Source organism: Rhinopithecus roxellana, chromosome 10 (genome assembly GCF_007565055.1).
Source record: "Rhinopithecus roxellana isolate Shanxi Qingling chromosome 10, ASM756505v1, whole genome shotgun sequence".
Taxonomy (NCBI): domain Eukaryota; kingdom Metazoa; phylum Chordata; class Mammalia; order Primates; family Cercopithecidae; genus Rhinopithecus; species Rhinopithecus roxellana.
Window position 1 is genome coordinate 2,601,636 of NC_044558.1, and position 14,987 is coordinate 2,616,622.

The 14,987-nt window shown below is 51.2% G+C and overlaps 1 protein-coding gene across 4 annotated transcripts; it reads left to right on the top strand.

Moving 5' to 3' along the window:
* The first annotated feature begins 410 nt into the window (after positions 1-410).
* LPAR5 (lysophosphatidic acid receptor 5) lies at positions 411-14,598 on the top strand. 4 transcript variants are annotated; one of them, XM_030939186.1, is made up of 3 exons: positions 411-718; positions 5,963-6,270; positions 12,040-14,598. In XM_030939186.1, exon 3 carries the CDS (start codon positions 12,256-12,258, stop codon positions 13,372-13,374), a length of 1,119 nt encoding a protein of 372 aa, XP_030795046.1. In that variant the 5' UTR covers positions 411-718; positions 5,963-6,270; positions 12,040-12,255; the 3' UTR covers positions 13,375-14,598. The 4 variants fall into 4 exon arrangements, with proteins under 4 accessions (XP_030795046.1, XP_030795045.1, XP_030795048.1 ...); XM_030939185.1 differs by lacking the exon at positions 5,963-6,270; XM_030939188.1 differs by lacking the exons at positions 411-718; positions 5,963-6,270 and adding an exon at positions 7,771-7,797.
* Positions 14,599-14,987: the final 389 nt, after the last annotated feature.

Sequence of the window (14,987 nt, forward strand, 5' to 3'; positions counted from 1 at the left end):
TGTGAATTATTTGAAAGAGGAGGCAGGCCAGGTGCGGTGACTCACGCCTGTAATCCCAGCATTCTGGGTGGCCGAGGCAGGCAGACCACAAGGTCAGGAGTTTGAGACCAGTCTGGCCAACATGGTGAAACCCCGTCTCTACTAAAAATACAAAAAATTAGCTGGGTGTGGTGGTGCACGCCTGTAATCCCAGCTACTCGGGGGGCTGAGGCAGGAGAATGGCATGAATCCAGGAGGCAGAGGTTGCAGTGAGCTGAGATCGCGCCACTGCTCTCCAGCTCAGGTGACAGTGCGAGACTCCGTCTCAAAAAAAAAAAAAAAAAAAAAAAAATCCAGAAAGAAAGAAAGAGGAGGCAAAGACAGAGCAAGGCATGTGGTGCTTGTGGGGAGGTGGGTAACACAGGAAGAGCATGGGGGAGGAACTGGGCAGAGAGGAGGCATTCCCCTCCCCCTGCCCTTCTCATTGTTCCCAACCCACTGGTCCTTTCTCTTCAGCCCCCCTCAACATCGCTCACCAGAGAGGCTGGATACCGGGGCAGGGTGTGTGGAGGAGAGTGAGGGAATGATCATGACTGCACCTCCTGCTCACTTTTACACTCCTGTTCTCACTTCCTGCCTCTGGCAGAAAGTAGCCCTGCCCCTCTGGCTTATCTCAGCAAAAAGCAGTGCCCAGCCCAGCTCAGAGGGCAATGGGACAGATCCCAGAGGCCCTGAGGAGGTAAGGAACCTGGGCCCCGGATATGTATGTGGGAAGCTGAAGGACAGAGACACAGGGAGAAGGAAGGTGGCTGCACACCCTCTGGTGTGTGAGCGGTGTTGGGTTGGGTGATACAGGAGGAGCAGTCTTGGGGCCTCTGTATCGCCGTCTCTTTGCTCCTCAGTGCCTTGGGGTTGAGATCACCCGTGCTTGTGAAGCTGCCTGGTTCTATGTCTGTGTAAGGATACTGTCCCTAAGGCAGGGCCTTCTTTCTCTTCCTCCCCAGCCCAGTTGTCTGTGCACATACATGTATATTACAGGATGTGTATAGACACTGATTTCTGTTACTAGGGATCTTGTGTGCACATCTCTTAGCGTGTGTGTATGTCTATGTGTCTGTGCACACACATGTGTAATGAGTGGTATACTTACCTGACATCAGTAAGGAGAGATTTATCCTCCTACAGGGGCCTCCATGTCCCTCCTTCCTGGTGTTCCTTCTTTTCTGGGGCAGTTGCCATTTCTTTGATTCCTGCATCTCTCCCACAGCCTAACCTCTTCTTCAAGGCAGGACTGGGGGAGAGGGTCTGTGCTGCCCCTCCCCCACACCTAGATTCCCTCCTTCTACTTCCTGTTAGCCTCCTTTTTGGCAGTTTTTTCCATCTTCGCCATCTGGCCTGGCACTGTGCCTATTCCGCTCCTGAAGGGAGCCGCAGGGCTCGGGAAGCAGGAGTGTGGGATGGGGACCAGGCCAGGGGCCTGGCAGCTCTCAGTGCTCAGCTTGGGCCATTCTGTGTGACTGTCAGAAAGAGGTGGCTTTTTGACAACCAGGCTCCTTTATAAAGAAACCCAAGATGGGCTGGGGCCGGGTGCGGTGGCTCATGCCTATAATCTCAGCACTTTGGGAGGCCGAGGCGGGTGGATCACCTGAGGTCAGGAGAAACCTCATATCTACTAAAAATACAAAAATTAGCCAGGCATGGTGGCATGCGCCTGTAGTCCCAGCTACTCAGGAGGCTGAGACAAGAGAATTGCTTGAACCGGGGAGGCGAAGGTTGCAGTGAGCTGAGATTGCACCACTGCACTCCAGCCTAGGCGACGGAGGGAGACTCCATCTCAAAAAAAAAAAAAAAAAAAAAAATGGGCTGGGTGCAGTGGCTCACGTTTGTAATCCCAGCACCCAGCAATTTGGGAGGCCGAAGTCTGCCGATCACTCGAGGTCAGGAGACCAGCCTAACCTGGCCAACATGGTGAAACCCTGTTTCTACCGAAAACACAAAAGGTTAGGCAGGTGTGGTGGTGTGAGCCATGATCCCAGCTACTCGGGTGGCTAAGGCACGAGAATTGCTTGAACCTAAGAGGTGGAGGTTGCAGTGAGCCAAGATGGTGCTACTGCACTCCAGCCTCCAAACAAAGTGAGACTCTGTATCCAAAAAAAAGAAACCCAAGAACTTCTCCCCTTTGGAACAGAGTAACAAGAGAGCATCGCCATTTCCTTTCTAAAACATTCCTAACTTTACCTTTATATTTATTTATTAATGTTTTTGAGACAGAGTTTCTTTTTTTTTTTTTTTTTTTTTGGAGACAGAGTCTCGCTCTGTCACCCAGGCTGGAGTGCAGTGGCCGGATCTCAGCTCACTGCAAGTTCTGCCTCCCGGGTTCAGGCCATTCTCCTGGCTCAGCCTCCCGAGTAGCTGGGACTACAGGCGCCTGCCACCTCGCCCGGCTAGTTTTTTGTATTTTTTAGTAGAGACGGGGTTTCACCGTGTTAGTCAGGATGGTCTCGATCTCCTGACCTCGTGATCCACCCGTCCCGGCCTCCCAAAGTGCTGGGATTACAGGCTTGAGCCACCGTGCCCGGCCTGAGACAGAGTTTCACTCTTGTCGCCCAGGCTGGAGTGCAGTGGCCTGATCTCAGCTCACTACAACCTCCAACTCCTGGGCTCAAGCGATTCTCCTGCCTCAGCCTCCCGGGTAGCTGGGATTACAGGTGCCACCACCACGCCCAGCTAATTTTTGTATTTTTGGTAGATATGGGGTTTTGCCATGTTGGCCAGACTGGTCTTGAATGCCTTACCTCAGGTGATCTGCCCACCTCAGCCTCCCAAAGTGCTGGAATTACAGGCGTGAGCCACCACTTGGCCTAACTTTACCTTTAAGTAGCTGCTCAACTAAATATCTTGTTCTATTTAACACTGTAATTTTTTTTTCTTTTTTTTTTTAAAAAAACGGAGTCTCACTCTGCCGCCCAGACTGGAGTGCAGTGGCGCAATCTTGGCTCACTGCAACCTCTGCCTCCTGGGTTCAAGCAAGTCTCCTGCCTCAGCCTCCCGAGTAGGTGGGATTATAGGCATGTGCCACCAAACCTGGCTAATTTTTTGTAGTAGAGATGGAGTTTCACCGTGTTAGCCAGGATGGTCCGATCTCCCGACCTCGTGATCCGCCTGCCTCGGCCTCCTAAAGTGCTGGGATTACAGGTGTAAGCCACCGTGCTCGGCCCTTTCTTTTTTATTTTTTGTTTTTTGAGACGGAGTCTCACTCTGTCGCCCAGGCTGGAGTGCAATGACCGGATCTCAGCTCACTGCAAGCTCCGCCTCCCGGGTTTACGCCATTCTCCTGCCTCAGCCTCCCGAGTAGCTGGGACTACAGGCGCCCGCCACCTCGCCTGGCTAATTTTTTTGTATTTTTTAGTAGAGACGGGGTTTCACCGTGTTAGCCAGGAAGGTCTCGATCTCCTGACCTCGTGATCCGCCCATCTCGGCCTCCCAAAGTGCTGGGATTACAGGCTTGAGCCACCGTGCCCGGCCTCTTTTTTTTATTTTTCTTTTTTTTTTTTTTGAGACAGAGTCTCGCTCTGTCCGCCAGGCTGGAGTGCAGTGGCGCAATCTTGGCTCACTGCAACCTCTGTCTCCCGAGCTCAAGCAATTCTCCCGCCTCAGCCACTGGAGTAGCTGGGATTACAGGCGTGTGCCACCACGCCTGGCTAATTTTTGTATTTTTAGTAGAGATGAGGTTTCACCACGTTGGCCAGGCTAGTCTCGAATTCCTAACCTCAGGTGATCCGCCTGCCTTGACCTACCAAAGTGCTGGGATTACAGGCGTGAGCCACTGCGTCTGGCATGTTGTAACTTTTTCAACAGAAAGACTTGAGATCAGCCAGGCACCGTGTAATCCCAGCACTCTGGGAGGCCGAAGGTGGAGGATCGCCTGAGGTCAGGAGTTCGAGACCAGCCTGGCCAACATGGTGAAACCCAGTCTTCTCTACTAAAAATACAGAAATTGTCCAGGCGTGGTGGCTCACACCTATAATTCCAGCACTTTGGGAGGCCGAGGCGGGTGGATCACCTGAGGTCAGCAGTTCGAGACCAGCCTCAGCAACAGGGAGAAACCCCATCTCTACTAAAAATACAAAATTTGCCGTGCATGGTGGCACGTGCCTCTAATCCCAGCTACCAGGGAGGCTGAGGCAGGAGAATCGCTTAAACCTTGGAGGCGGAGGTTGCCGGGAGCCGAGATCGTGCCATTGCACTCCACTCTGGGCAACAAGAGTGAAACTCTGTCTCAAAAAAACCAAAAAAAAAAAAAAAAAAAAACAGAAATTAGCCAGGGGTGGTGGTGAGCGCCTATAATCCCAGCTACTCGGGAGGCTGAGGCAGGAGAATCACTTGAACCAGGAGGCAGAGGTTGCAGTGAGCCGAGATTGTGCCTGTTTGCTGCAGCCCGGGTGATACAGCATGTGAAACTCCCTCTCAGGAAGAGAAGGGGAGGAGAGGGAAGGGAGGGGAGGGGAGGGGGATGGGGAGGGGAGGGGGAGGGAAGGGAAGAAGGGCTGCCTTGAGATTCTTTGAAAATAATCCATCCACACATTCAGTGTCTAGTATATGCTTTCTAATTGGAAGTATCTACTGGTTCTCCAAGTCATGGTTAAGAATGATCAAGTGATACTGTAACTATAGTGTAAACTGTTACTGAAATCTTAATTGCAAGCTGTTTCCAAACAGGTCTTTTAAGGGAAGTGGTCTTTTGCTGAGTTATACATTTGGACAAAATTGATATAAGAACTATTATCACAGAATTAGAGCGTGGGTGGGGACAGTTGGGGGCAGGATGGGTGTATGGGGTGGGGAGGTTGAATTTCCTATTAAGCAGCCAGTAAGTGTCACTCAGGGCCTGCTAAATGCAGAGAGTGAAATATGTCTGCAAGGTGCGCTCCCACCCTAGGAACTTACCATCTAGTTAGGGAAATAGAACAAATACACATAGAACGATTGAGGGGCTCAAAACAGCAAACTAAGTGCCTAAGTGCTTATGTATGCACTTAAGGGGGAATTGTAAGGAGGCTTATTTATTTTTTTGAGATGGAATTTCGCTTTTGTCACTCAAACTGGAGTGCAGTGGCACGATCTCTGCTCACTGCAACCTCTGCCCCTCGGGTTCAAGCAATCCTCCTGCCTCAGCCTCCCAAGTAGCTGGAACTACAGGCATGCACCACCACGCCCAGCTAATTTGTATTTTTAGTAGAGACAGGGTTTCATCATGTTGGCCAGGCTGGTCTCAAACTCCTGACTTCATGATCTGCCCGCCTTGGCCTCCCAAAGTGCTGGGATTACAGGCGTGAGCCACCGCACCCCAGCCTGTTTATTTCTTTTCATTGAGACGGAGTCTCACTCTGTTGCCCAGAATGGAGTGCAGTGGTGTGATCTTGGTTCACCGCCAAGCTCCACCTCTTGGTTTCAGGTGATTCAATGAGGCATATTTATGTGCATGTGTGAAACATGAGTTTATGTCACCACTTTTGGAAGTGGGTTATTAAAAATATTATTAGAATAACCCACTTTTTTTTTTTTTTGAGACGGAGTCTCGCTCTGTCGCCCAAGCTGGAGTGCAGTGGCCAGATCTCAGCTCACTGCAAGCTCCGCCTCCCGGGTTCACGCCATTCTCCTGCCTCAGCCTCCCAAGTAGCTGGGACTACAGGCGCCCGCCACCTCGCCCGGCTAGTTTTTTGTACTTTTTAGTAGAGACGGGGTTTCACCATGTTAGCCAGGATGGTCTCGATCTCCTGATCTCGTGATCCGCCCGCCTCGGCCTCCCAAAGTGCTGGGATTACAGGCTTGAGCCACTGCGCCCGGCCAGAATAACCCACTTTATACATTTCAGTTGGACAAACGAGGAAGTGAAATAATGTATCTATGTTGGATGTTACATATGCACATTGTGATATGGTGATGATCAGTAAATGATAGCTATTATTTTTAACATTTACAGAGGTAGGTGCTGGGAATACACAAAGATGAATAAGCCATGGTCCACAGCCCCTCCCTCTAAGAGCTCACAGTCTAATGGGAGGGGCAGACCAGGAATAGCTGACTACCACGCATGTGGAGAGCGCTGAGAAAGCTCCGCACTGCAGCGGAGGCACAAGGATACAACATCTGCCTGTGTTGCCCGGGGCGGTCAGGGACGGCTTTGCAGAGTCTGGAGAAAATACTAGGCTTGCCAGTTGGAGAGCGGGAGGCAGGGCATTCCAAGGTGAAAAAACGCCACATACCAAGGCAGAGTCCTGAAAACTTAAGGTATGTCCACAATGAGTATTAGTTTGGTGTGAATGGAGCAAAGGAGCATGGGCCAGGGGAGTGTATCAGAAATGAGCCTGCTTTTACTTGCCTTTCAGCATGTTTAAGTCCCATTTGGTATTATTTTCGTTGTTGAGATTGGTATTTTGCAGAGGAAGTATTTCTTTATTCCCTTTAACTGTTTTACTGTTTCTCTTACAAGTCTCAAACTGTTGATGGTGGTGGTTGGAGGCAGAACAAGACCAAATACAAGAAAAACTTGTGGCCGGGTACAGTGGCTCATGCCTGTAATCCTAGGACTTTCAGAGCCCCAGGGCACAAGGATTGCTTGAGCCTATGAGTTTACGACCAGTCCGGGCAACACAATCAGACCCCGTTTCTACAAAAAACATTTTTCTTTTTCTTTTTTTGAGATGGAGTCTTGCTCTGTAGCCCAGGCTGGAGTGCAGTGGCACGATCTTAGCTCACTGCAACCTCTGCCTCCTGGATTCAAGCGATTCTCCTGACTCAGTCTCCTGAGGAGCTGGGATTACAGGCACCCGCCACCATGCCTGGCTAATTTTTTGTATTTTTAGTAGAGATGGGGTTTCACCATGTTGGTCAGGCTGGTTTCGAACTCCTGACCTCAAGTGATCTACCCACCTCAGCCTCCCAAAGGATTACAGGCATGAGCCACTGCTCCCGGCCATCTACAAAAAAATTAAAAATTAGCCAGGGATGGTGGCACACACCTGTGTAGGTCCAACTACTCAGAGACTGAGGTAAGAGGATCCCTTGAATCTGGGAGGTCAGGACTGCAGTGGACCAAGATCAAGCCTCTGCTTTCCAGCCTAGACCACGGAGTGAGACCCTGTCTCAAAAAAAAAAACACCAAAAAAAGTAAAACAACAATCAAAAAAACTTGTTATAGTCAGGTTTATGACTTATTTTCTTGCAACAATTTAAACAGTTCCTTTTTTTTTTTTTTTTTTTTTTTTAATTGAGACAGAGTCTCCCTCTGTCACCCAGGCTGGAGTGCAGTGGTGCAAACTTGACTCACTGCAATCTCCACCTCCCAGGTTAACGCCAGTCTCCTGAGTAACTGGGAGTACAGGCGCCCGTCACAACGCCTGGCTCATTTTTTTTGTATTTTTAGTAGAGACGGGGTTTCACCAGGTTAGCCAGGATGGTCTCGATCTCCTGACCTTGTGATCTGCCCGCCTCAGCCTCCCAAAGTGCTAGGATTACAGGCGAGAGCCACCATGCCTGGCCCTTTTTTTTTCTTTTTGAGATGGAGTCTCGCTCTGTCGCCCAGGCTGGAGTGCAGTGGCTCAGTCTCGGCTCATTGTAAGCTCCGCCTCCCGGGTTCATGCCATTCTCCTGCCTCAGCCTCCCGAGTAGCTGGGCCTACAGGCACCTGCCACCACGCCCGGTTAATTTTTTGTATTTTTAGTAGAGACGGGGGTTTCACCGTGTTAGCCAGGATGGTCTCGATCTCCTGACCTCGTGATCCGCCTGCCTCGGCCTCCCAAAGTGCTGGGATTACAGGTGTGAGCCACCGCGCCCTGCCTAAACAGTTCCTTTTGAAAGGAATAAGCTCGGTGTCTTGGGATAATTGCTCAGGGTCTCAGACAACTTCTTTCCCTTAGATGACATCTAGACACCCATGTTCACAGTGGCATTATTCACAATAGCCAAAAGGTGGAAAGAATCCAAGTATTCACTGACAGATGAATGGATGAGCAAAATATTATGCAGCGAAATACATTATCCAGCTATAAAAATGAAATTCCAGGCCAGGCACGGTTGCTCACGTCTGTAATCCCAGAATTTTGGGAGGCCGAGGCAGGCGGATCACCTGAGGTCAGGAGTTCAAGACCAGCCTGACCAACAGGGAGAGACCTTGTCTCTACTAAAAATACAAAATTAGGCCGGGCGTGGTGGCTCAAGCCTGTAATCCCAGCACTTTGGGAGGCCGAGACGGGCGGATCACGAGGTCAGGAGATCGAGACCATCCTGGCTAACACGGTGAAACCCCGTCTCTACTAAAAATACAAAAAACTAGCCGGGCAAGGTGGCAGGCGCCTGTAGTCCCAGCTACTTGGGAGGCTGAGGCAGGAGAATGGCGTGAACCCGGGAGGCGGAGCTTGCAGTGAGCTGAGATCTGGCCACTGCACCCCAGCCTGGGCGACAGAGCAAGACTTCGTCTCAAAAAAAAAAAAAAAAAAAAAAAAATACAAAATTAGGCAGGTGTGGTGGCGCATGCCTGTAATCCCAGCTACTTCGGAGGCTGAGGCACGAGAATTGCTTGAATCCCGGAGGCAGAGGTTACGGTGAGCTGAGATCGCACCATCGCACTCGAGCCTGGGCAACAAGAGCAAAACTGGGTCTCAAAAAAAAAAAAAAAAAAAAGGTAAAGGAAAAAAAAATTCCTTTACATACTACAACATGAATGAATCTTGGAAACATTATGCTAAGTAAAAAAACAAAACAAAAAAACAGACACAAAAGGACAAATATTGTATGATTCCATTCATATGAGATATCCAAGATAGGCAAATTCATTGAGACAGAAAGTAGACTAGAACCAGGAGCTGAGTGGGGTGCGGTGGGTAGTACCGTTTAATGACTGCAGAGTCGTTGCTTGGTTGATGAAAAAGTTCTATTTCTGGAAACAGACAGTGGTGATGGTTAAGCAACAATGTCTTGGTCTTTTTCGTTGTTGTTGTTGTTGTTGTTTTTGAGACGGACTCTCACTCTGTCTCCCAGGCCGGAGTGCAGTGGCACAATCTTGGCTCACTGCAACCTCTGCCTCCCAGGTTCCAGCAATTCTCCTGCCTCAGCCTCCCAAGTAGCTGGGACTACAGGCGCCCACCACCTCGCCCGGCTAGTTTTTGTATTTTTTAGTAGAGACGGGGTTTCACCATGTTAGCCAGGATGGTCTCGATCTCCTGACCTCGTGATCCGCCCATCTCGGCCTCCCAAAGTGCTGGGATTACAGGCTTGAGCCACCGCGCCCGGCCGCGGCACTGTTATGTTATTATTCCCATTTTACAGAAACTGAGAAGTCAAACCATTAAGCTGAACCCAGTTTGCTTTGACCACAAATCCAGCCCACATAGGCGCAATGATGGATGTGATGAGTAAGGCTGGGAAGGGAGGCTGAGGCAGGAGAATGGCGTGAACCCGGGAGGCGGAGCTTGCAGTGAGCTGAGATCCGGCCACTGCACTCCAGCCTGGGCCACAGAGCAAGACTCTGTCTCAAAAAAAAAAAAAAAAAAAAAAAAAAAAAAAGGCTGGGATTTTGTTCTGTATTTGGGAGTTTTGTTTGCTTGTTTGAGATGGAGTCGCACTCTGTCACCCAGGCTGGAGTACAGTGGCGTGATCTTGGCTCACTGCAACCTCCGCCTCCTGGGTTCAAATGATTCTCCTGCCTCAGCCTCCCATATACTCAGGAGTTTGATCTTTATTCTTTGGATAATGAGGAGCTAGCCTAGCACCTGGTCCTAGGAGGTGTTCCATAAGACGACCTATTGATTTGTGCTTATTATCTGTCTCCCTCCAATGGAATGTAAAGGAGGTGGGGGCACGGGCTTTTTATTTTGTTCCCTGCTGTGAACATGCCTGGAACCTTCTATGAGCTCAGTAAGCAAGGAAAGAAGGAAGGAAGAGATCTTGAGATAGTAACAGCAACCTAAGCATTTTACACACATCATCTTAATCTCCAAACAACCTCATGAATTTGCTGTCTCTCTCTCTCTCTCATTTTCTGAGACAGAGTCTTGCTCTGTCATCCAGGCTGGAGTGCAGTGGCGTGATCTTGGCTCACTGCAACTTCTGCCTCCCAGATTCAAGCAATTCTCATGCCTTAGCCTCCCGAATAGCTGGGATTACAAATGCACACCACCACACCCGGCTAATCTTCGTATTTTTAGTAGAGGCAAGATTTTGTCATATTGGCCAGGTTGGTCTTGAACTCCTGGCCTCAAGTAATCCATCCACATCAGTCTCCCAAAGTGCTGAGAACACAGGCATAAGCTAACGTGCGGCCCCCTTTCTTCTTCTTTTTTTTTGAGATAGAGTCTCGTTTTGTCACCCAGGTTCGAGGGCAGTGGTACAATGTCAGCTCACTGCAGCCTCCACCTCCTGGGTTCAAGTGATTCTCCTGCCTCAGCCTCCTAAGTAGCTGGGACTACAGGCACATGCCACCACATCTGGGTAATTTTTGTATTTTTAATATAGACAGCGTTTTGCCGTGTTGCCAGGCTAATCTCGAACTCCTGACCTCAGGTGATCTGCCCGCCTCAGTCTCCCAAAGTACTGGATTACAGGCGTGAGCCACTACGCCAGCATGCAATGGTGCACTTGAGGCTCACTGCACTGCATCCTCCACCTCCCTGGAGTCAAGTGATTCTCTCACTTCAGCCTCACAAGTAGCTGGGACTATGGGCATGTGCCACCATGCCTGGCTAATTTTTTAATTTTTTTTTTTTTTTGAGGCGGAGTCTCGCTCTGTCGCCCGGACTGGAGTGCAGTGGCCGGATCTCAGCTCACTGCAAGCTCCGCCTCCCAGGTTTACGCCATTCTCCTGCCTCAGCCTCCCAAGTAGCAGGGATTACAGGCGCCTGCCACCACACCGGCTAATTTTTTTTTTTTTTTAGTAGAGACAGGATTTCGCCATATTGGCCAGGATGATCTTGAACTCCTGACCTCAGGTGATCCGCCCACCTCAGCCTCCCAAAGTGCTGGGATTACAGGTATGAGCCACTGCACCCAGCCTTATTTTTATTTATTTTATTTTTAATTTTATTCATTTATTTATTTTTGAGACAGAGTTTCGCTCTTGTTGCCCAGGCTGGAGTGCAATGGCGCGATCTTGGCTCACTGCAACCTCCGCCCCTCGGGTTCAAGCAATTCCTCTGTCTTAGTCTCCTGAGTAGCTGGGATTACAGGTGCCCGCCACTACGCCAGACTAATTTTTGGTATTTTTTTAGTAGAGATAGGGTTTCACCATATTGGCCAGGCTGGTCTCGAACTCCTGACCTCAGGCGGTACACCTGCCTCGGCCTCCCAAAGTGCTGGAATTACAGGCGTAAGCCACCAAGCGCAGCTATTTTTATTTTTTGAGACAGAGTTTCACTTCTGTTGTCCAGGCTGGAGTACAATGGCACGGTCTCAGCTCACTGCAACCTCTGCCTCCCCGTTTCAAGCGATTCTCCTGTCTCAGCCTCCCGAGTAGCTGGGATTACAGGTGAGCACCACCACACCCAGCTCATTTTTGTACTTTTAGTAGAGATGGGGGTTTCACCATATTGGACAGGTTGGTCTCAAACTCCTGACCTCAGGTGATCCACCTGCCTCGGCCTCCCAAAGTGCTGGGATTACAGGTGTGAGCCACTGCACCTGGCCCTGTATATTTTTGTAGAGACAGGGTTTTGCCATGTTGCCCAGGCTGGTCCCCAACCCCTAGGTTCAAGCGATTGATCTGCCTTGGCCTCCCAAAGTGCCAGGATTACAGGTGTAGGCCACTGCACACAGCCCAGATTAATTTTTCTGAAGTCACACAACTAGGTAAGTTAGCAAAACCAAGAGTTAAACCTAGGTATCCGAGTCCCTGCCTTCAAGCCTGGGTGTTTAACACTATACTATATAGTCCTGCTGTAGGAACCTATTCTGGCCCAATGGCAGACTTGAGGCTGAGAAAAGATTCAGAAGGCCTGCCAGTGTAGCTGAACATTTGTGTGTGCAGCCCTGTCTCTGTGTAACTTCTGGCTTGCCTTCCTATTTCAGGTCTCTGCTGCTGACGAAGCTGTGACCAAACGCACCCAACCCTTGGCAGCCATCTGTCCCTGCAGCCATAGCCCGCATTCCCATACCCTCCCTCTGCTTGTTTTGGGACCATGTCTGTACAGCCTCCAGGCCCCAGCCCCGGAGGTGAATGCCACGCCATGACTCTGGTGTGCCCCATGGCATCCCCAGCCTAGCTCCCATTCCCACTTTGGCACAATGTTGGCCAACAGCTCCTCAACCAACAGTTCTGTTCTCCCGTGTCCTGACTACCGACCTACCCACCGCCTGCACTTGGTGGTCTACAGCTTGGTGCTGGCTGCCGGGCTACCCCTCAACGCGCTGGCCCTCTGGGTCTTTCTGCGCGCGCTGCGCGTGCACTCGGTGGTGAGCGTGTACATGTGTAACCTAGCGGCCAGCGACCTGCTCTTCTCCCTCTCGCTGCCCCTTCGTCTCTCCTACTACGCACTGCACCACTGGCCCTTCCCCGACCTCCTGTGCCAGACGGCGGGCGCCATCTTCCAGATGAACATGTACGGCAGCTGCATCTTCCTGATGCTCATCAACGTGGACCGCTACGCTGCCATCGTGCACCCGCTGCGACTGCGCCACCTGCGACGGCCCCGCGTGGCGCGGCTGCTCTGCCTGGGCGTGTGGGCGTTCATCCTGGTGTTTGCCGTGCCCGCCGCCCGCGTGCACAGGCCCTCGCGCTGCCGCTACCGGGACCTCGAGGTGCGCCTATGCTTCGAGAGTTTCAGCGACGAGCTGTGGAAGGGCAGGCTGCTGCCCCTCGTGCTGCTGGCCGAGGCTCTGGGCTTCCTGCTGCCCCTGGCGGCGGTGGTCTACTCGTCGGGCCGAGTCTTCTGGACGCTGGCGCGCCCCGACGCCACGCGGAGCCAGCGGCGGCTGAAGACGGTGCGCCTCCTGCTGGCCAACCTCGTCATCTTCTTGCTGTGCTTCGTGCCCTACAACGCCACGCTGGCGGTCTACGGCCTGCAGCGAAGCAAGCTGGTGGCGGCCAGCGTGCCTGCCCGGGATCGCGTGCGCGGGATACTGATGGTGATGGTGCTGCTGGCCGGCGCCAACTGCGTGCTGGACCCGCTGGTGTACTACTTTAGCGCCGAGGGCTTCCGCAACACCCTGCGCGGCCTGGGCACTCCGCACCGGGTCAGGACCTTGGCCACCAACGGGACGCAGGCGGCGCTCACGCAATCCGAAAGGTCCGCCGTCACCACCGACGCCACCAGGCCGGATGCCGCCAGTCAGGGGCTGCTCCTACCCTCCAACTCCCACCCTCTGTCTTCCTTCACACAGAGTCCCCAGGATTCCGCCCTCTGAACGCACATCATGCCACAGCGCCGTCTGTGCCCGACTCCCAGCGCCTCTCGTTCTGGGAGGCTTGCAGGGTGTGCACACAAGAAGGTGGGCTGGGCACTTGGGTCTTTGGGTGGCAACTCCAGCTTAGCAACGCAGAAGAGTACAAAGTGTGGAAGCCGGGGCCCGAGGAAGGCATTGCTGCTGGAAATGGCTTCTTTAAACTGTGAGCACGCAGAGGACCTCGTCTCCAGTGGTGGGAAGTGATGCAGAGAGCCCACCCGTGCAGAGGGCAGAAGGGGACGAAATGCCTTTGGGTGGGCGGGGCATTAAACTGCTAAAAGCTGGTTAGATGGAACAGAAAATGAGCATTCTGGATTTAAACCGCCACAGGGGCCTGAGAGCTGAAGAGCCCCAGGTTTGGTGGACCATGCTACTGAGATGCCTGTTCATCTGCTGACTTCTGTCATGGATGCCACCCACTTTCATTTCGGCCTAGGCTTCCCCTGCTCACCATTGAGGCCTAATAGAAGAGTTCCATATGGACAGAACTAGGTTCTTTCTCGCATAGTGACTTGTGACAATTTAGACTTGGCACCCAGCATGGGACAGTTGGGGCAAGGCAAAACTGGCTTAGAGTTTCCTCCTCGCCAAAATCCAAGTCCAACCCCTTTTTAGGTTATCCTTTCTTCCATCACACCCCCTTTTCCAGGCCTCCTCCATTTTAGGTTCTTAATATTCTCTCTCTCTCTCTCTCTGCTTTGTCCAGAGTAAGGAGAAAATTCTTTCTACTAAAGCATTGGTTCTCAAACTTTTTGGTCTCAGACGCCACTCTTAGAAACTGAGGATCTCAAACAGCTTTGCTTATCTTTTGTTCTTTTGATACTTACCATACTAGACATTAAAGCGAATACATTTTTAAAATAAATACACATGCACACATTCCGTTAGCCACGAGAGCAATAATGTCACCACACACACTTCATGAAACCTCTGGAAAACTCTACAGTATACTTGTGAGAGAATGAGAGTGAAAGGGACAAATAATATCTGTGTAGCAGTATTATGAAAATAGTTTGACCTCATGGACTCCCTCAAAGGGTTGGTCCCTGGATCACACTTTGAGAACCACACTTGTCCTGAAGTATTAGAGTTCATGTCTAACTTCTTCCCAGGGCATTATGTACAGTGCTTTCTATTATTGTGGGGAGAGGGCAGTGCTAAATAAATTAATCAATTCTGATAGTCTTCATGTCTTGGGGTCTTCCTGCGGCCCTAGGAGTAGTACATACAATGGAAGACTACCCTGGGCATATCAGAGCAGCAGCCCTGGGGCAGGGATGGAGATTGGGGTGGAACTAGTCATACGCTCAGGGGGAGGGAATGGGGCTTCTCTGGGGAAGGGAAAAGGGAACTAAGGGAACTGTGCCATAGCCAGGAGAGAAGAGTTTATGGGGAAGTTAAGAGTGAGATGGAAGGACAGGAATAGGCTGTCCATTCTCAGCACACTGGAAGCAAGGGAAATGGGCCATCTACTATTCCTTCCTTTTTTTTTTTTGAGATGGGGTCTAACACTGTGGCCTGGGCTGGAGTGCAATGGTGCGATCTCAGCTCACTGCAACCTTCGCCTCCCGGGT

Excerpts from the sequence above, each read along its gene's own strand:
- LPAR5 (XM_030939186.1), top strand. The coding sequence starts at position 12,256 with ATGTTGGCCAACAGCTCCTCAACCAACAGTTCTGTTCTCCCGTGTCCT.